General features: G+C 35.2%; 1 protein-coding gene across 1 annotated transcript; it reads right to left on the reverse strand.

The window, feature by feature from the left end:
* Positions 1-2420: 2420 nt before the first annotated feature.
* Positions 2421-5094, reverse strand: LOC122088490 (auxin-responsive protein IAA16-like). Its single transcript, XM_042657771.1, has 5 exons — positions 4565-5094; positions 4066-4289; positions 3791-3926; positions 3535-3596; positions 2421-2731 (listed from the first exon to the last, which is right to left on the reverse strand). The coding sequence occupies exons 1-5, from the start codon at positions 4861-4863 to the stop codon at positions 2694-2696; spliced, it is 759 nt and encodes a 252-aa protein (XP_042513705.1). The 5' UTR covers positions 4864-5094; the 3' UTR covers positions 2421-2693.
* Between the last annotated feature and the right edge of the window lie 18179 nt (positions 5095-23273).

Genomic DNA, 23273 nt, shown 5'->3' on the forward strand with positions numbered 1-23273 from the left:
ATTGAATTTGGATCCCAAAAGAATTTCAAATTTGATTAGGTTACCCATGTTGGTAAAAAAAAAAAAAAAATAGTAAAAAAAAAAAAAAAAAAAAAGAAGGTGGTGCAATAAGGAGAAAATCTATCAATTCTAGCAAGTGATTCCTATCTTAATGTATTCTTTACTAGGTTTCTAGAACTGCATTATCAATAAGGAGAAAACCTATCAATTCCAGCAAGTGATTCCTATCTTCCTTAATGTATTCTTTACTAGGTTTCTAGAACTGCATTATCACCTTTGACATATAATATAGTAAGTATCTTCGAAAAAATCGTGAAATTTCGGTGCCGGATTTTGGGTGTCGAAGAAAAAATATTAGAGACAATTTTGGGAATATTTCCTTTGTTTCATGTTTCAGAATTGACCGACCAAATGGACCACTACTGCTTCCAACCTCCTAGCAAATCCTTAAACCTTAAAGGGTCATATGGAGTTGTAGTTATTGGGTAGGTTTAGATTCTAATAGAAACAAGGTTAATCTCTTTGATTTGGGTAGGTTTAGAAACAAGATTATCTCTTTGATTTGGTTATTAATCTTATGGATTTAGTGGTCCCAAACTTAAACATTGTTATTACTGATCTAATAGAACATTAGTATCTCATGGATTTGGTGGTCCTAATAAACTTTGATGATCAGGTTGAACCTAGAAAGTCTAGTGCTACAAATTCTTGTATTCTATACCAACTTATAAACAAGTTGATTGACATCTATTATAGAAATCTCAATGGTCAATAATGAATAATTGAATAGTGATCTTGCTGGATTAAAGATGACTAATACAAGATTTTCCCTATCTAGTTGCAGTTGGATGTAAATATATTGATACTTGGGACCACCAAAATATTTGCCTGCATCCATCCAACTGTAGTTGCAGGCAATCCCATGCATGAGACCTTTCCTTTTAGCAATGATGCAAGATTGGGCAGGCCTAAATAGAATTTGAGTCCTAATGGTGAACTGAGTTTTTGGAGTGGGTTTTGGTGTTTGGGCTATGCAAGGAAAATTTATTGAGTGCCATAAGCATTAGTGGCCTAAATTTGGAGTTTGATTCTTCCATTTTATTACCTTCATTATTGATAATTAATCACTTTGATGGGTGAAAAAGGGGAAAAAGATATAAGGAATTCAAATGAGTGGTTGCGGGTTTAAGTTAGGAAACAATCACTCTGTAAATCGATGGTAAGATTGCATACATTATGATCCCCCTTGAACCTGCAATGGTGGAAGCCTAGTGCATTGAATACACCCTTTTTAAATGAGTTACTTTCCAAGAATGGACTTAATTCCACTAAGCATCTTAGAATTTCATATACCATTCAAAGATATTAGGTTTTTCAAAAGTATTAACAATCAAGTCTATAACCTATAAAAAATATATATATATATATATATATAGATAGTAGTATTATGTAAGTAATAAAGTGCATACATGTGTATTACTATTTTTTTATTATTCTATTTGTTTCAATGCACATTTTTTTTTGGGGGGGTGGGGTAGGGTGGGGTGGAGCGTAAATGGGTGGTATGAACCTTTCCTATGGTCGATCATATGAGGTTCGAATTCCATGTATAGATAGACCCCTACATTCGTTACTCACATATCAAATTTCAGCCCTAGCTATCAAAGTTTGATATGCGGCTAATCTAGGTTATGACTTCTCTATTAATAATCAAAATAATCACATCATCTATCCGTATCCTTATCCGTATGGCATGACAAGTAAGAAAGGTACCCAAAAAACATGGAAGTGTAAGAACTCTTCCATATATTAATGGGGAAAAAAAGGGAATTTTCATCTTAGTGAGCTTCACAAACAAAATTGCATTTTGGTTTCTTCTTCTTTAACTTGTGCTAGACAACTATAATTACTTCCATTAAAGGAAATATACATGACACTCCATCAATGTCAGACCAGATAATTAATCAGATCCATTATGTAACTTTGTTTGATTTGATTGATTCTTGAAACACGGTTGGTGAATTTAATATTCCCAGACAGAGAAGAGGTCAAATACTACCAGCCCTTCTTATTGAATCATTCTATAAGGGAAATGAAGCTGCACAGCCCATTTTTCTTATTTTATTTTTATATAAAGTTCATTTCTCATCATCATAAATAACTCAAGCATGCAAGCTAAGTTCTGGCTTTCCTGCTACCTCCTCCACCATGTCTCATTATAGAATTCCAACCCATAAAGATCATATATGAGACCAAGAGACAAGAGTCACTATTGGATTTATAATAATTGACTCAAGACTAATAAACAAAGAGCATAAACGAATGGAGCTGCATTAATGCCCATCAACTTTCACATGGCCATGCTCCCTTCTTGATCACTTGGCCCATTGAACTAATTATAATGAAATTAAACAATCTCATGAGAAAATTAACAGTAAAAACTGCAAGTAATAAAAGCAGAAAACCACTACAGAAACAAGGACAGTTGCAATAGTGACAACAAAAGATTACAAGAATAACAACCAAAACAACAACAAAGGAGGTGATTATTAAGCAAGCCAATAATAATAAACAAGCTCTCTAGATCACATAACCACAGGGTCTTAGACACAAATGTTATTACTTCTCTTAAATAACAAATATCCCATCATTTTATGTTCATATATTAAATGACACTAATAGTGATTGCTTCTTCAGCTTCTGTTCTTGCATTTCTCCACGGCTCTTGGTGCTGAAATGCAAACAATAATAGATTAGTTATTGAATAAAGGGAAAACAATTATCTTTTTATTTATTTATTTATTATTATTATTATTATTTTTGGCTACAGATGAGCAAAAGGGTATATTAAAAATATAAAAATGGATGCACAAGATTATAGTCTCTATGCATTCCTAAACTCCAAAATAAAAATCACCTTATGGTTAAAACCTCACCTTTGGTATTGCCATCAGGAGGGTAATAGTGGACAAGAGATCTATCTAGGAATCCACATTCGGCATAGATAAGGAAGACTGCCATCTACTACCCAATTAATTAATTTTGTGCTTGGCATGCATTTTGAAATGAATTATAGGTCGATGATACATTATGAGATGATAATTTTCACTGTTTTTACCATCTTAGAATGCATTATTGACCTAGAATACATCCCAAAAATGCATACCAAATGGAGCCTCTAAGTGTCTAAAGCTCCTCTTTATAATTAAAAAAGAAAGTCTAAAAGCTCCTCATTTGTTAAACTATTTCCTAGGACTATTCTATTGGTCTTCTCGTTAAAAATTTTCAATTGCAACAAAAGGCAACTGCAAGTGGTACTTTTTTTATATATGGAAAAAAGCTAGTCCAAAAGTTTCAAGGGCTAATCCCTAGAGGCTAGAGAATAGAGAGTGCCCTAACATTATTAATCTATTATATAATTGATCACTTGATCATTTACATAATCTAAGCATATCAAGTGTTGCATTATTAATATGCCTAATTACAAATTAACTAAGCAAAGTAGATGTGAATATTGCTTATCAAGGTACCAACCAAGTCCAATTGCCTCTGATCCCTTCATTATACGCAATCGCTTGCATGAATCGACAAACATCCTAATTGAAATTAAAGAGAAAAAGTTAGTAAATCACTTGAATTATATGAATGAACCCTTAAAATTTAAGTGTACTAATCTACCCAAAAAAATTAAAAAACAAAATTAAGGGTGGTTAATTACTTCAACATGCGCAGCCCATGCATGGGTTGCCAGGTTTTGCAGAGACCAAAACAAAAGATTTGAAGAACTTACTCCCAAGGGACATCACCAACAAGCATCCAGTCTCCATCTTTGTCTTCATATGTGGGCACATACTCAGAACTATTCAACAGATCCATCAACTTACTCTCATTCATGAAATCCTTCATTCCTTGTGGCCCACAGTTACCTATTCATTCATGGATTAACAAGAAAGATTAACATCAACTTCCACTTGCTTAGATCAATATATAGCTAGACATCCATGAAAGGAATTTAATTATAAGGCGTAACCTAAGATGGAGGATTGATAATGAATTAATAGTTACCTATGGTGAAGGAACTGAACATCTTTCCTAAGGCATCAGACAGTTCTTGGTAGCTCTTGTACATCTTCAGGTCCACCTTACGAAGGTAAGGTGCTCCATCCATACTAACCTTCACAAAAGCTGCGCTTCCATTAGCCTTCTCAGATTCTTCAGTGTTATTCTTCTGGACAGACAGGATATTCTTTCGGAATGACCTAACTGGTGGCCAACCCACCACTTGTGCCCTGAAACCCGAAAAAATGTTATGAGTTCAAGCAATTTGTTAACATGGAATGCAGTGTCTTCTTGCAACTCTAAGACTAACCACCTGACATGCTTAATGTAATAAAGTTGCGCCTTCACTACCACTTTTAACTAAAGAACAATAAAATCTTTATTTTTTTTTTTTTAAATTTCATGTTTTGGTAGAGAAAACGAAATGAAAATTTAAAAATTTTTCTTTGTAAAGATCCGAATCCTTCTACAAGAAGAATATAAAAACGAGAAAGAAGAGGATTACTTGGCGGGTGGTTTGGCGGGATCAGTAGAGGAAGGAAGAAGGTTCTTATCCTTGTTAATTGGGCTCTTCTTCTCAGTTGAATCCAACACAGACTCCTTTGAAGGAAGGTTGAGCTGCAAATCAACAGTCTCCGAGAACCCTCTCTTTCCACCATTCTTGTTAGTGGTCTCACCATCATTAGTGATTCCACTTCCTCCTGGTAGCCCAAGACGCAGCTCCGTCGCTTCAAAATTCAAGCTGTAGTTGTCGCTCTCCGCCGCTGCGCAGAGCATGTTTGTAATTTTCCGGCCGACTTCCATGAGGATTCCGGCAATGGAAGAAGAAGAAGAAGGTGTATTATCCTTCTCTCTCTCTCTCTCTCTCTCTCTCTCTCTCTCTCTCTCTCTCTCTATTCTCTGCGTTGAGTTGCTAAGCCTTTGTTCGGTTGTGTGTTTGTGGTGTAGTTGGGAGAGATTCAGAGTCAGACTGAGAAGGGAAGGAAAGGGAAACGATGGGAAAAGGTAATAATACGTCGTCGGAAGAAGGTATATTTGGCGCTGCGTGCATTAATATATGAGTGGATGAGTGAGAACTGTACTACCGTGTCTCCACCGACCAGATCTTGACACGTGTTGAGTTCAATGAGCTGGATCGTCCGAGAGTCTTTTTTTTGCCTTCCGAATGTGATGACATGAATGATAGCGTCACTTATGAATGATTGAGGTGGCAAGGACTTGACATCTAGCACTTTCCCCACTACTTGTACACTTGTCTATGAATCGCCGATTCATTTCTAATTTCTATCCTGTTCGAAAGTTTAATTATGTCCTAGATTAAGCTAAAATTAAATCACATATGACATATATTATTTTGGATTGAGTTTTTCTTCACTCATATTGAAAAGAGAATATCTTCAATCATGGAATTTGACTCTAATTTGATTGAGAATATTCTTTAGAATGGATTAGTTTGAATCTTCGTAAAACAGAAGAAACGAAAATTAATAATGAGATTCACTATTCTAAGAATCTAATCATAATGTCATATCACTATTAGATAATCAAGATATTATCTCTTCATTTGGTTAGTAAAGCTTTCATCTATTTCCCAACGCCAATCTAATAATTGGTAGGTAATTGTAACACTCAATTTAGCCCGAGTGAGGATCCATTGTTACACTTTATAAGAAAAATAATAATAATAATAATTTTTTATTTTAGGGTGCAACTTGTTATCAAAGTGGTGAATTAAAATGTCATAACATTCTTTTGATTGTCTCTCATTTATTCTCAAAAGTTATTTGATGCAGAGCTCAAAAAAAATTTCAAAAAATTGAAAGTATTTTTTTGCTAAAGGGAGAAAGAAGCCTACTAGTTTGGTATTGCCTAAGCTCAGACATAGGTGGACGTGAAAAGACTATACTACCCCTACCTCGTGCACTGAATATTCTCCCACACACCCTCACATTGGTCATGTGCCCTGATCTTGCCTACGTCGGAGTAGCAAGGTTCTTTCTTATCTTAAATCATAAAGAGAAAAAAAAAATATTACATCTTAATTCACTACTTTGATTGTAATAACATTTTTTCCCTTTATTTTATCAGGAAAAGGAAAATATTAATCTCACAACTTTTGTGACCTAACCATCTAATCACATTTTAAATAAATTTTGAAGCCGTTCAATAAGAATATCTGATTCTTGTGAACCAAATGAATAACTAAAGTGTTGATAGATCAAGATACGCAATCGTCTATGAAACTGGCTAACTTCATAAAGTTTCATATATTTTGATCTCCAACTTCACAGGGTTTTTATGTTCAGACAGGGTGGCCATGCTGCCTAACCCTTTAAATTTCTCAAATTTTTCCTTTAAAAACTCTTTCTTCTATTCCATATATGGTGAGAATGAGGAGGGGAACATGAAGGTACAAAGGCTGCGTTAGTTAACAACCTAAAATTACTTTAGAAAAGGAAACTTCAAAAGCATTGACAAGAAGTAGACCCCATGGTTGTCTTCAACAGCATTTGGGGAGAACTAAGATCCTCTTGGACAATAAAGTATGAAGTATCAACAACGAGGAATTAGAAAACTTTAATCAAAGAAAATTTTGAGGTATGTATCATCATTATCTCTCATGCTTTTACATAAGCCAATTTGTGGTAACACTTTAAGAAAAGGAATCAACCAATGAAAAAAAAAACCTAGGGAATTGAAGTTAACAACCTCCAATCAATGTAAAAAAAAAATGAAAATCAAGAATAAATAGTCACAAAATGCATTTACATAGTTTGACATGATAGTTGATGTCCAAGGTGAGATGAAATTTGTTTCATTATCAATGGAGAATAGGTTTACAGTCGGTCATCCTTACGCCTATAGATAATGATCTGCTGCTACAAATTTATAGCAAAATTTACATAAGCATGCATATCAGAAATTCCAATATCCACCATTGAACCTTGCCATGGTCTTGCCAGTTCGTTGAGGCCTCTATAATGAAAATAACACACAAGGTGGACTAATTTCTAAGGAACTTGGATTCTACGACTTTTTAATGGTCCTTCAAAATCAACATACAAACATAAAACAACAGAATACAAGACATCGTACTCCTAATAATAAAAACTCTTTATACTTGCTAATATTTCATAGATTTTCAGGCATTTGAGCCTTTGGAAGGGCATAGTGCACCTAAGTTTGTCAAGAACATTTTATCCCCCCCCCCCCACCCAGCCAAAAAAAAAAATTAGGAAAAGTATGTTAAGAAGCCTTATCTATTCTACGGATGGCTTGTGCCTACCACATTTGCGCTACCACATGTAAGAGAGATACATTTACAAAAATGTAGGATTTTTTGTTTTTTTTTGGGTAAAACAACAATCTTGTATTCACCGATTCATTTAGTTTGAAGCCAATGTATTTATTCTTAGTCCTCATTGAGACCAAAAATAAAATGTTTTCTCTAGGGCTCCATCAATTGGGAATGGTTTTGGTGGATGGTAACTCATACGAAAAAATGGTTAATAGTTTTCTAGATTTACCATATTGTGATATAAGTGAAGCTAAAATTTTATGGATGTGTAAATTCTTAGGTCTCCTACTCACATGTTAAGTTTCAACGTAATCTAAAATTATAAATTAACTACATAACAAAATAAAACCTAAAAAATTCAAGATGACCAAGAAGGTGCTTGGGACTATGGCATGAGAGTGTTGTTAGTGGAAAAGTAATGATTGAATTTGAGATTGAACTTCGAAAAGGGACATGTTTAGACTATTACTTAATATACAATTGTCACAGTTGTCATCGTTAACCAAAAAAAAAAAAAAATCCCAATTGTCATCATTCTTCATTTAGGAAAATAGATGCATTCACCCACTGAATTTGTTTATACAATGTCAACTACAAAAATATTCAGTTCTTTATTATTACAACATTTCTCACAAAATTAAGATTAAGGTGACTTTGATAGAACTTCAGCACTACGTATCCCTCACTCAACGACTGAAGTTTAATTGACATATATAAAGACAATCAATCTCAATTTAAGAACTTAATTCAAAATTTTAAATTTTTATGATTAAGAACCAATTATTATTAGCATTAGTAAAAAGGTTTCCATTTTTTTTTTTATCTTAATTTTGCTTTATATATTCTCCATCCACTTGGAGCTTAAGAAAAAATATCTATATATTGATACAAAAAGTCACCCATACAAAATTAGAATTACCAAGCCTTAGTAATAATCTCCAAAGTGGGATGACGATTCTATTGTAGATCGGAAAAGAATCGTCACCAGCATTCATTCTCTCTCACTTTATACATCAAGATACGGAAACTGCAATGTGCTTGTGGGCTTGTGCCCCTCTCTTTCTCTCTCTAGCCAAAAGAGCCGTTGAAAGAGTAGAGAGAGAAAGTGAGAGAGAGAGGTGGGACCCAGATGTTGAGGGTGTGGGACAAGTCAACTGATTGGAAGCATGTGCTGAGATTCATGGGGATGGGGCCCTCTCCACCATGTGACCTTGTTGGCATGTCTCCTCCCCTCAAACCCTCTCCCATGTGCGCCGCTTCATGGCGTCCTTCCCTTCTCCGTTCCTCCCTTCCCTTCCCTTCTCTTCCCTTCCCTTCCCTTCCCGGCCCTTTCTTCTATAATTCCATCCCACCCTCCCTATAATTAGGACCTAACATCCTAATCCTTTATTATAAGTAACTTTTGCTCCTACTAATTATCCCTTAAGATTAATTATCACTAATGAAGAAGTAATAACAGCATTTTCCTTAAATGACATTTTTTTAAGGAGTTAGGGCACCCCTCCCCCTAATAATGATAAAAAAAAATGCCCTTTCTTCTTCTTAGAGGGTCTGTGGTCAATGCTACACACCCCTTATAATCTGTAACCAACCAATGTGAACACATGAAGTCCCCCTTCACATTCCATTAATAGGGGTCGGTGGTTTGTGGGAAGTATTGGGGGGAGGAGAGGAGCAGGCAATAACCCCAAAAATGAGGAATAAATAATTTAATTAGATATTATAATTGATTAGTACTCCTCTTTAATTAATTAGTTAATTATTTGAAGGGCATAATCTCTCTCAAGTACTATAGGTACATTTCCAAGAACTTTCCAATATCCCCATATGAAACCATTTGTTTTCATAAAAAGAATAAAAATCTCTTCTTTTCTTGTTGATCCAAAGACATTTCAACCTATTTCTCCTTTGTTTTTGCATGAAAAGTATTAAAGGGTCTTCTTCTTCAGCTTTTCTCTCATGCATCCCTAGTAAAAATTTACTAGGTTGTGACAGCTTAAACTAACTGTCTTAAATAAACTAAAAATTAATTAATTAAATGCTTAAACGTGGAAACCATAAACCATGATTGCTCCTAGTTGGACCGGATGCTTATGTCCTGTCCAGTTTGAGTTGGTAGCTTTGCTGGTTTGGGTTCATGTGCAGCATCAAACCAAACCAAACCAACCCAACCCAACAGGATTCATTGCTACCCTTAAGAGAAACAAATTTAGTTTTTGTTTGCAACCTGCATGGTTTTAAGTATCTCTGATACCGATACGATACCCTCCGATACGTATCTTAAATTTAGCCAACCGATACGATACACATCGATACGATACATGAAATTTTTAAAATCCTTTCGTATCGATATATATCCTACAATACATACCGATATGCATCAATATACCACCAATACACATCGATACGATACGATATGTCTCGATACGACTATGAAAATTATAAAATTGAGGTAAAATGTACATTTCGGTATGTATTGGTATGTATCGGTATTGGTGTATCGGTATCGGTACGTATCGATCAGTACATATTGATCGGTACGTATCGGTATATATTGGCACGTATCGGTGAGTATCGATATATATCGGTACGTATCGGTGAGTATCGATACGTATCGTGAGTATCGGTATGTACCGATACAGTGCGCTATGGTCATATAATGGCCAAGATAGGTAATTTTTCAGAAAAACAAGATTTTTTGAAGGGTTTTTGTTCCAAAGTTGCTGTCAGCCATATTTCTCTCTAACTAAAGTGGAAATCGATTTTACATTTATGGGACAACTATAAACCTTGAATTCTTAGTACGATACCCTCAATTTAGTGTTTATGCATAATACATTTTATCAATAGATTTTTTTAATAATTTCTTTATGCAAAAGTGTTTAAAAAAATGTTTCCTATCCATTTATGTGTGTATCTTTAGTGTATCTCCGATACGATACGATACTGTCCGATACATATCTTAATTTTGACCGACCGATACAGTGACCGATACCGATACTTTAATCCTTGGCAACCTGAAATGATTCAAACTTAGAAAAAAGATGGTCAATAAGATCATCCATAGTCCAAATACTTCCTCATTGACTAGCTTAGATGTACAAATTATCATTAATTACCTTCTTGTTACGGGTTGATGTCTTTGTATTTGTAGATTGGGTTTGAGGGCTGCCTATGAAGGGCTGTTAAAAGGACATAGGGCTTGAAGCCTGGAGGAATCAGCCCACCTTGGTATTTATTTTTGTTTCCTGGGACATGGGGAGGGGGAGGGGGAGGGGGTCTATGCTGAGGAAATTTTTTAGGGTTTACATGGGGGTAATTCGGAAAAGCAGTATCTTTTCTTTTTTCTTATAAATTATTGTAATGGGGGTTATTAGGGCTACTGAGAATTCTTTGTAAACAAAAAAGAGGCGTAAAAAAGAGAGCGTGTAATCTTTTCTCCATTGTTAGTGAAAACTGCTCGTTTCTTCCATGTACGTAGGCACCTGACCGAACCATGTTAATCATTGTATTGCAATTCTGCATGATTGTTTCTTCTTTCCATTAATTGTATTTTCTGAATGGAGAATATATAGGTTTTAGTTTCAACACTCCTAATATGAATCCTTCAAGCTCTTAAATGCTCATTCCCAGCTAAACATGCTAATTACCAACTCCAATCCATCCAAGATTTCCAATTTCCACCACTAATCTGAGGACATTGTTTATGAGAGATGGGGTTATAGTATAGAGCAAGAAAAGCTTAGACATCTTAGAGATCATATCTTTAGAATAGGGTCTAACAAACCTAAAGGAGCATTAATCTGTGGAAAGCTAAAGGAGCCTACCACACTTTAATGCATTAAAAGGTTCTTCATCAGCCCAATTAACCACTAACAACCAAGCAGTTCTCATGAAAGTGATCCTTATTTTGATGGATATAAAAGATCCTCCAAGTCCTATAGATGCTTGTGATTAACTAAGCCACATTTATTTTCCATTACTTGACAGACATGCTCAAACCTTGGAAGTGGGTCTAGCTTTTAAGTTGATATTGGGCATCTTTTGCATTCATGAAGGTTTCTTCCAATGTGGTCCTGAGGTTGACCCACAGCGGAAGTGGGTACGGTTCAAAGGTCAGACCAATGAGGCCAAAAAGCTAATCCAATCATCAAGATCTACCTAGGTTGGCATTTTGGCAGAGTGGGAAGTTTTGTATTTGATAATAAATTGTTTGGCCAGGTTTAGTATTAATCTGTGGAAATAGTTTCCTTGTCTGGTTCATTTTTGCTAATTGGGCAGACCAACCGGGTCAATACTTTTGAGTATTAAGACAGTTTAAGGAGGCAATGGGCCCTACACTACCTGATTGGTTTGTTTGGTAAATGATGGTTGGATATCTCATCACCTTTAACTTATATCCTCCCATTCACTGAGAATCATTGAACATCTCATGTGGATTTATGCAATTTTGGTTTTGAGTAAGAAAATCTATAAAAAGTTGCAGATTTTAAATTTAACTGGGAGGGGAGATTGAAAGGCTATAACCATACAAGAAATTAATTCCTACTTTTCTAGTGATTGGCCGACAAATGGAAGGCTACTTTATGCTGCCACATCCGGTTTGGCTAAAGCTTTACCAAATCCAAATAACAAGATTGGGCTTCCCAACATTGCGGGCCCAACTAATTTATATTTTTAGGATTTTCTTTTATTAAAAATTCAATATTCAGCTATTTTAGGTATTTAACACTTCAAATGGAAAGGGTCCACTTCAAATCACATATAGAACACAAGATTTTACGCGATTTAATTGAGATGGACTACCTCAATAGTTGAGTGATAAATCAGAGCTTCCACCATTCTAATGAATATAACTTACAAAACCTCACACCTATCTCTTTACGATAACGTTAAGACTCATTACAATATAAAGAAATTCTAATTCCCCTAAAAGTACAAAAATTACCCCAATATAAAAGTCTCTAAAATAGGAAAATCTTGGCTAAGCATTTAATCGATTTTTTTTTTTTTTTTTTTTTACAAATAAAATAAAATAAAGTGAAATTGATTTTAAAAAAGACAAAAATATTGTCGTAACCATAATCGTATAACTTACTTAAAACTCTTGCCATATTTTACTTTTCAAATTAAAAAATGAAATAAAATTTACTAGTTAGATTTGAATTATTTGAAATTAATTACCCAATAACATTAAATAATAATTACAAAAAATTATTTTAATTTTAATTCAATTTTCCTTCCCTTCCATTTGTCACCCTTTCAATCATGGACCCTTGAAGGAAAAAAAAGGAGAGACCCAAGACTGAATTTAAGGTTTAGAGTAAGCCTTTATAGTCATCCACATATGGTCCCTACCGACGAAATGGATGCCATCTAACTTAATTTTAGGGTTATCATGGCCATGTTGTCTCCATCTTACAGAGCATAGCAATAAGTGCTTTGGCCTCAATTTTCCCAAATTCTACATAGTGGGAATTTGTTATTTAACATGTGCAGGAAAGACTCTTCTACCCACTTGTAGCTGCACTGATTTTCTCAATAAAGAGAACATGATTTTTATCCTTCCCTTGGAACATTTCATTCCAAAGTAGACTAATGTTGTGTTTGACATGTATTTTAGATTGATGTTATATTCTAAAAAATTATACTAAACGTAGTCTTAATTATAAAAATTTTACTATAGGATTTCAAATGCTTTCAAATGTAGCCTCAACTCTTTCTTTAGCCACATTAGAGTTGAGATGTTCGCCTAGTGGGATGCCCAAGACCCACAAAATGTTAAGGTTGCATTGATGAGATGACAAATATACATTAAATAATTATGGATTCAGATGTTTACAATCATGATGAAAAATTAAGGTTGTGTTTGGTATGATTTTTAGAAATGCATTATTTGCCTAGAATGCATACCAAACGTAGTTTAAGATAATGCAATTCCTTGGTGGATGAATAAAATTATAGACCACTTGTTTACCCGGGAAAAAAATCTTTATAGACTAATCTGAAAAAAATGGTTAGAAAAAACTGGAAATATTACGAAAAAATTGAGTGCTAAAAAATAAGGAAAAATCTCATGCATGGTGGATAATATACTTGAGATGTAAATTGATCATATGGCCTTCTTAGTCAACATTGTAAATATATAATGGTTAAATAGGAGCAAAGCTAATGTGATGATCACCTTAAGGAGAATAAGTTGACCAGACTAACAATGTGCAAGGATGTATCTACTAGATTTTTTTTCTAGGTTGGTAGTTTACCCTACCCTTATGGTTCGTGAGCTCGTCGTCTAATGGTGATAGGGAAAAATTTACCATAAATCAGAGGTGTCTGAAAAACAAATTGTGTTTGCCTACTTTAGCAATTACAAGTGCCTAGCTTAATAGACTAAACCGGCCTGTAACAATTTTTTTGCTTAAGATTAGCAAGAAATATATTATTACGAAAGAATGAATGAATACAAGAAATCGTCTAAACGTCAAAAAAAAAAAAAAATGTAATTCAACATTGTCATCAGTGAAAAATAAATTAAAAACACTAAACCTTAGTTAAAAGGAGACCGAAGTTTCTCAATCGCATCCCAACTAATATATGTCTTCAAAAGAAAACTTGGGCTAGAACTATATAACCAAGATATGTAATTCCCTCATTTTTGTATATATGTTATGTTTAATATTTAGTCTATAATGCCAAGACATGTATGCCATTATGCTTCTTTTTTTCCCTGTCAAACAACCATAAAGAAGGTTCCATTATCATAAAAAGAAGACTTCCATTACTAAAAGATCATAGAGGACACACATGCGCACCATCCAGTAGTGTTGCACAAAGTAATGGCAGATAAAGAGTGACTAGCAAGTAGCAGCATATCTAGCACGATTCTAAATGAACAAAGAGTGAGAGGCAGTTCTATATATACTTTCATTTCATTAAATTATTATCATAAATTGGAAAATCTAGAGGATCAAGATGACTATTGCAGACATTATTTTTGTTGGTTTACATTGCAGGGATTGAGGTATCGATATTTATACCTGACTGATCATCTTGGATCAGGTATAGGTATTGGTATCGGTTTAAGAATAAAATCAAAAAAAAAAAAAATAATAATGAAAAGTAAGGGCAAAACTGACTGATCCAGATCAGTATTGGAGACCAATACTTTTCCTCCAATCTCTCACATGCACGTCACCTAACACCTAGGGGCAAGTAGCCCCATGTGCTCGGCATGTAGTCTCATGTATGCATATGAGAGGTTGGAGAATTGTTGGAGGGAGAGTCGTTGGCGAGGATTCCAATCCTAGATAATCAATGGTTATTACTTGTACTAACTAGTTACCTCTTGGGCACCTCGATACCTAATTTTTAGTACATTGCATGTCTATTCAGCATAGAGAGAGGGAGAGAGAGAGAGAGAGAGAGAGAGAGGTCGGATCCTCCCTGTTGAGAATTAACAACGCAGTGGAACAATGATTTACAAAAGAAGAATTAAAGATAATCACATACACACATAATATACAGATTTACGTGGTTCAATTAAGATGGACTAGGTCCACGGCTAAGTAATAAACAAAGTTTTTACTATTTCGATGAAAAAATTACAAAACCCTAACCTTTCTCACCTCCTCATGAGATAACCTCTTATATATAACATCTTGCACATTACATAGAGAAACACTAATCTCCAAAAATATAAACCCCCTTACTGGAAATAGTTGTTCGCTCCCTTATAAATCCCCTTACTGATCAGTTCTATTCGAATTCAAACATCCATGCGATGTGCACTAATACACCTAAACTCGAGGAAGTTTAATCTCCAAAAGTCCATATTCAAAATAGTAAAACTTATTGGCACAAAGGTTTCCTTCATAGTGCTTCCTTCACAATCCAAATATGAAATATTATCTCATGTAGCATCTCTATTTGGTTCAACTTTTGCTTACGTGTTTGTAAATAATCATTTATCCATATAACAAATTTTGAGTAAAAGTTTTATGGTTGGTGGAGCACAGCTCTTCTTGAGTGGTTGAAGATATTTCAGACACTTTGAACTATAAGGGAGTAATTATGTCATTTACGTGTTTATATCACTTTTGACCACATTGATCAATGGTGCACATCGACAACTTGTCTCTATAGTTTTTAATCATCAAACTTTCCTATGTGAAGATATAAAACTTTCAAGAGAGGGTTCCGCACACTAGTCACTTATTGGAAGTACACCTTAAGTGGTCGGGGAGTCATTTCATGTTGGAGGTAAGGACGTATGGTCAACCCGATTGAGTATAAATATGGGATGTTCAAATACCTTAAGAAGAGTGTACCAATACAATTTAACTCTACACAATTTGAAGGACTTTTGTCAACATTTTTGTATTTCTACTTAAACCAGTAAATGATACTCTTCTTCATTATTTAATAGTATTTAAATTTGTATTTGTCAGAGTCTGACACCCATTGTCCACATTTTTTTTTTTTTTAACACATTGATCGAAAATTAAACTTTCGTAAGTTGGAGCAACTTCAATTTGACCATGAAATATCAAGGCTGATCTTTTAACATGGGGAAATAATATTTGAAACTTAACCCTTACTTGATTTGAGGAGAGAGTTACCCTCCAATGATTGTTTCTTGACAAGAAGATGGCTTCGTGTGGTTAAAAAAAATGCACCATCTACATAAGGCTACCTCAATAAGATAATTGTAACATAACATGTATAAAGAAATGAAGAAAGTTTTCTTATACCATGGGTGAAGAAAAAGTACACTAATCAATGGATAAAAATGTTCTGCCCCTTGTATTTCGAAGTTGATAATAACATTGTAATATTCTTTGATACCCATTGCACGCCAACCGAATCCGTCAAAGGATTCTACTTTGACCATGGAAGGAAAACTGCTTTAGAAAAAAATAATTCAGATCAAATTGAGCAATGCCGTGGGTGAGGGGACTTCCACACCTTATTGAAAGGAAATTAAGAGGCATGGTGCAGTAATTAATGGGGCCAGGGCTTTATTACGATTAACTAAGGTTAGTAGCTATGGATCCAATGGTAGAGAATCTTCTGTTCTAAACCACAACAACAATATTCGAGATGTTGGCTAATGTATAGACAAACTCCCACTCTCATGTTTAATACATTAATACTTAAAATAGAAACATTTAAGCCAACCTCTACCACTTCTTTTAATTCTTTTTCTTTCTCATCTACGCGGTTTCCTTTCACATTGTTTCTTAATTTAGTAAGTGCAAGAGGGGGATTTGAAAAAGGTTGAATTTGGAGTCTAAATTTTGTTTATTTAGATGGGTCAAACCACAATTAATGATAGAATATGTTGGAAAAAAAACACCCTGATAACATTGCATTTACGCTAGGGGTGTGAGTCGTGCGAATGGGTTTGTTTGGCCTGATTTCAGGTGTTGAATCGGTTTCGGTGTGGGAATGGTGAAATCAAAATTGAATTAATAAAAAATTTTGGTTTCATTGCGGCTTGATTTCGGTTTGTAATCAAGTTAGTTTCGATTTTTGTCCGATGTGGATTTGACGTTTCATACAAACTACGCAAATTTTTTTTTTTTTTTCATTTTCTTACAGGTTGGGTTTCGGTTTTGGTCTGAGTTTTGACTCGGTTCGATTTGGTTTCAAATTCAATCGATTTTTGGTCCAGTTGGTTAGATTTTGGGGTTACAATACTCCAAATTGAAATCGACCCAATAAAGCTTTGGTTCGGTTTTATCTGAGCTATTACCAATTTAGTCTGATCAATTTTATCGGTTTAGTTTAGGTTTAGACACCCATATGCTCAGATACATAGGAAAGTGGAACCAGACTATAAAAAATCATCCATGCCCTAGCTCTACATTCTCATGAATCTAGGCTTACGCAACAGTATCGGATAGTGTTCCTTGGAAAACTTTAAAAAATTATCAAACTTTGATCTAAAGTCTAAAGGATTGGCCAGTTTGAGTTTATAAATAAAGAATTTAATTTCATTGTTTAATGAAAAGAGACAATATCTTCTTATGGTTAAACATGTGATTAAGAAAGGAGATTATGTGATTGTATAACAGAAAAAGATCTCATGAGCATGTAGGTTCACAGTTACTGGTTCATTTGGCTGCAAAGAGAGGATTCTGTAATTTGTTGCACTGTCGCTTCTGATAATCGCCGTTGTCGTCTTTAATTAATCACAATTATGACTAATGAACTATTTAATGAACCTAATGTTAACTTAATCAGTCCAAATTTCCAATAGTATTCCCATGTTATAGAATAATATATGATTAATTAATCACTTGTTGGCACTCATTATTAGTACTGTCAATTGGTGGTTTGGTTCGGTTTTGATTTGAGTTGAGCCATTTCTAGTGTGAGAATGATGAATTCAAAACCAAACCAATAATGAAAGCTCAGCTCATTTCGGTTTGTTAATTTTTTGGTTTCAGTTTCATCGTGGTTAGATTTTGATTTAACATACATATTTATATAAAATTATGAAAAAAAGAATGATTTTTAATGAGTTTCATATTAGGGTACATCGGCTTGATTTCAGTTTTGATGCAAGTTTTGAATCGATTCTACTTTAGTGTAAGTTCTTTTGGTTTCCAATGCAATTCAGATCGATTTGAGATCATAGTATTCTAGTCCAAAACTAACCAAATAAAGTCGATTTGATCTGATTCAAATCATTTTTTTCGATTAAGATTGATTTAATCCTAATTTTGATATTTTTGATACTTGTATAAAACTCTAATCAATATCTTAGAAGGTATTCAAATGCTTATACGCATTCAAGCAAATGTCAATCATCCATTATTATTGATGATGATGAAGAAGAAGAATGGATGATAGACATGATTGTGGTACATCTATGCATGGATGGATGGATGTGACAAATAACTGGCTTGGCCAACAAGGAGCATGGGGAGTTGGGTTAAAATCATTCTCTTTTAAAAGCTGACAACGGAGCAACATGGAGGATGGGGACATCAGACATGGACATATCCCTTCCCCAGTTCATAAAAAGGACGAGGCAGCCAATCCCTCGTGTGGATTAGGCCCCACAATCCAGGGCCCAGTCCTACGTCATTCACCTCATCAAACACTTTGTCCATACAAGACACCACACGTGTACAGCGATAGGTTGCTACCCTGATACCTTTATGGCTTTAATTATCCCTATACGCGTGTGCGTGTGCGTGTGCGTGTGCGTGTGCGTGTGCGTGTGGTTTGAGAGAGAGAGAGTTACTAATTGGGCCTGGTTCAACTCAGATCCATTTGGGCCCAAACAAACAAGAAGCGAAAACCAAGCAAAGGCTAGGACTTAGGATCAGATAAGTTATCCATACTCTATAACCCTGTCAAGTAGCACTCAGAGAGAGAGAGAGGGTTTTTATGTGTTTCTTATTAGGAAAAAGGTTTTATGAGCTGTCGGGCCAAGGTACAATAGCATCTTTATATCTATCTCTCTCCTTATGTGAAATGACCTTATGACACTTTAATGTACAATATTAATTTATTACATCTCATTGGTGTACTTTCCTATACCATTTTCTCATTCAGTCTTTTCATTTTTCATGAGAAAAGATTAAGCATGTTGCCTGTGTGTCACATGCTAACGGGCATTGTCTCTCTTTTTGTCTGTTTTGAAATAGCCACCTTAGTTAAGGTTTCAAGAATTGAAGAGCTAGATTGGGAATCGGCCGATTCTAATGTTCCTAGGAGCAATTCCAATCAAATTTGGATTCAAAATCGACAGAGAAAGATCCAATCACCGGTTTTTGTTTTTTAACCCCTGGCCCTATCCCTTATGTGTGATGTGCCCCATTCTATGCCCCATCCGCAGGCGGCATGCCTATCCCTCTCTCTCTTCTTATTTAGTCAATCTTACAATTTAATGTTTGGGCTAGAGCCAAAACCCAAAAAAGATAACAGGTGATTAAGGGTGACCAATGGCCATGATATGAGTGTATGGTGTTCTTCACAATTATATTTCTCAATTATAACTGTGAGTTGTTATGAATGGACTCTAATTAAAGGCATCCATGCCAAGACATTAAGGTCACATACGGGTTGTCTCCTTTCCTACCAAACACTGCAGATACTAACAATAAACTTACTGGATAAATTGTCAATGTACACCAATTCTCAAACGCAGGCAACTTCACTTGGTACAATTAAGTTCTTCCAAACTGGAAGTCACCCTCCTCTGTCAAAGCCAAAAAAAACCAGAGAAGAGTGTCTTCCACTTTAGAAAAGAGGGTTCCTCTACTCAGACACTTAAAACTCATCACTATGTGGTCCAAACTATATGAAAGCTGGAGAAAATGATGCTCAAGTTAAATGGTGGACCATTGTGTCTCTAGTCCAGGCAGGATGAGTTGTGTTGAGAAAAGGATGCCCACGGATTTAATAATGGGAAAGGTGTCTCTTGGCTACCTAATTTGTCCTCTACTACTGCCTTAGAAGAGGGCAAGTGAAGGACTCATTTGCTTTTTTGTGTGTGTGTGTGTGTGCGCGTGCTTGGGACACCAAACCAGCCTAACCCTTGCTGGAGGTCAGGTACCTAGGCACCTCCAATTAAGCCTCCAGCATGCTTCATTGAGGAAATAAAACAAACACTTACCCTACAAAGCAAGATTAACAAGTTTATGGTTAAGGGTACCTTCAAATTGATGTTACAAACAGACCCACATTGTAAGATAAGCCTCTGCAACTTTTTCACTCAAGAAAATGCTTAATTTGATATGTAGCATCTATACATTTTCTCAGTGTCTCAATCCAAGTTACACACAAGTCACAGTCGACATAACCAAGCACAGCTAAATGTACAGCTACAGAGTTAATAATACTACTCAGGCCACCTTCTACTTGAGGATGAAAATAGAGATGTAGCAAACACATTTGAGTTGGTGCAGAGCTTTAATTAGGCCAACCCATTCACATCACTATCTTCCTTTCTGTTTTCAGATAAGCTTATAATGTCGATCGGTAACAGATGTGTATCCAGTTTGACTCTCACTAGCTACATTTTGGGCGATTCACACGGGGGTCTTTAGTGCTCTTCACTGCTTTCAGTGAAAATTGAATGGTTCTCATTTAACTCCGGTATGACCTGATTTATGCGATTGTAGGGTCAGTATGGACCTACAGAACTAGTCAGACTGGAGGCCTGGATAACCTGTCGGTTAAAAAAAAAAAAAAAAAAAAAAAAGATGTATATCCAGGAGGTTCAACAGACAAATTCTGTGGATGTGTGCCCTCTTAACCATTAACTTTTGTGCTAACTTCCTAAGTCTTTGTTTATCTCTATTGATATCTATTACATACACGATGCCATACTAACAGACACATCTGATTGAGTGGCTTCTAAGGGTTTAAGCAATTAATGAAAAAGTTGGAAATCTTTCAGAATCTGTAGCAGAAAAGTATAGTTTCAAGACATTTTCCATATCACATATAGCTAGAAAATTCATATTCAACCAAGACTGAAAGGTTCTTATAGTAAATAAGAACAAAAAAATATGAGAGCTTCGACCACCAATACATAAACTTATCCGTTATCTACTACAATCAATACCAAGGTGGGGTTGAGTTTGTCACCGGTTATTCTCCTTAAGATTGTAATCACCTCTTATGGTGTAGTAACAAGTTTTTGCGATTCAACCTCCAAGATGAAACAACCCCTTTAAACCCTAGTATATATTGGCAACAACTACTTACTAATGTGGCGATGTTGGCCACATTAGCCAATATTTTCCCACTTGACCTACATTGCCACATGCCAAAAAATGTTTTGAGCTACAGTGGATGTAAAACCATACCTTAATATCAGGTTTTCATTAGCATTCAAAATGAAATATTCAACCCATGAATTATGCTGGTACAGGTCTAATATGTAGAAGACTTAATTCCATGTACGCGATAATCCTTAACATCCTATTTCCACGCGATAATCCTTGACATCCTATTTTACAATAAATAAAATCTGTAGCAACTTCTATAAATGGAACAACCTGGAAGTCCATGACAAAGTATTGTAACTAAATGCATGAGAAACTATCTCATAGCACACCACCACCTCTACTTCTGCAATAAAGGGTGTAGTCTTTGTTAGCTTCACACTTTTCCAGGATCTGCTCCTCTAACAATCAAAAAAATATACCTTAAAATGAATCTTCTCATATTTCCACATCCAGCATAGTCTGAATTTGAAAATCTAATAAGCTCCAAATCACCAATACATTGATATTTCAACATGTGATCATTGGTGCTTTAGAGATATCTCAACACTTTCTTTGTTGCTTTCTAATGTGGCATACCAAGTTTCTTTGGAATCTCCATAAAACTTTCACTACGAAGGTAATGTCTGGCCTTCTACATATATTAGGCAACCTACCACAAATGAATATGGAACACTATATATTTATTTCGGGCTGATATTTATATAATCATGCAAGGCCTATATGTTTCAAACTAGACATTAGAACACAACTTTTGGAAAACTCTTAAGCTAGCAACACCATTGCTTTTTGTGCCTTAAATGAAAATATTTTTCTTTGGCTTTAAAGATTTTGTGAGAGATCTATTGTGCTCTCGACCCACTTTTCTACCTTGGTTTGTATTGAACCATTGAAAAACATTAAGGCTTAGAATTTAGCCATTAGGAAAGTGGAAATTTATTGTAATGGTTTAACTTTGGAAGCAATTGAGAGCATAGTTTTAGGTATTGATATGGATTGATCGTATCCTGTTAATATCAGTTGAGACCCATCTCGATATTTGACTGATCCGAGATGAAATATTGATATTGGAACAAGGATAAAATTGTAAAAAAAAATAAAGTACTTATTTTTATGAAAAACAAAAGTAAAATTGATCGATCCAACCAATATAGGTCAATCCATAATCAATATCATATTGGTGTCAATCAACTATACTAATATCAATATCGATACTAATACCAATAAATAAATCCTTGATTGAGAGTGAAAAGGTAAGTGTGAGAAACACTTGCAAATGAATGTAGGCTGTAGGCCAAACTACCATAAATTGCTCTCTCTCTCTCATCCATCTTTTTATAGCCCTTACTATCAATGGGTTTTGAACTTTTAGCTTTAATGTTTTAGAAACCCAATCCAGCCCCTGTTGGCATACCCTCCGGTCAAACAAAAGCCTTTGAAATTTAGATAGTCAGCCACTTTCGACCTACTTTTCTTTCATTTGCCCGGGTAAGTTCTTACAAGCTTTATCAAGGATTTAGATACTCGTATCGGTTAATATGATCATGATTTTAGTGCATGGTATTAGATCGAGTATTGATTACTTTGAAAATCAATAAAGTATTGATATGGATCGAAATAGATCGACCCGTATTAGACAGGTTTGTCTTTGATTTTCTTTGAAAAATCAGATACTGATACATTTTGTCCGATCCAATGATATGTTTTGTATTAATATCGCAATACCGATACAAATTGTCCGATCTGATACCAAAACCTGGCAAAACTCGGTTTTACGTTCAATGGTTCACATTCACATGACATCCCACATGTCCCCTTCTCATCATCGCTTAATTCTACTTTTCAATATGCCCATGCCATCCCCATCGACGACACCCAACGTGGGCCCCTTCACATGGGATGCTCTCGAAGTCTCCTACTTAATACCTCCTTACCCTCGTGATCCGACGCTCCTGGTTTGGCTCCTCATTAAAATCGTATCAAGACCGTCCAATCAAAGGAGTCCTCGGTCTGATCAATCTTCGTTATGGGCGGCTCAGCTTTGTCCATGGCTTGTCCCCTAACCAGAGAGACAATAGTCTCGAAGGTGCTGTCATGTGACCCGACAACATAGTTGTCTCTGTCCCCTGAAATTCATCCATTGGGGAAAAGAAAAGTCAAGTTTTTCT

Source organism: Macadamia integrifolia, chromosome 9 (assembly GCF_013358625.1).
Source record: "Macadamia integrifolia cultivar HAES 741 chromosome 9, SCU_Mint_v3, whole genome shotgun sequence".
Lineage (NCBI taxonomy): Eukaryota > Viridiplantae > Streptophyta > Magnoliopsida > Proteales > Proteaceae > Macadamia > Macadamia integrifolia.

Coding starts and splice junctions, on each gene's coding strand:
- LOC122088490 (XM_042657771.1), bottom strand. CDS start 4,863: ATGGAAGTCGGCCGGAAAATTACAAACATGCTCTGCGCAGCGGCGGAG. Junction 3,927..4,065: donor GTTCAGTTCCTTCACCATAG/GTAACTATTAAT, acceptor ATGAATGAATAG/GTAACTGTGGGCCACAAGGA. Junction 3,597..3,790: donor GTTGGTGATGTCCCTTGGGA/GTAAGTTCTTCA, acceptor AATTTCAATTAG/GATGTTTGTCGATTCATGCA.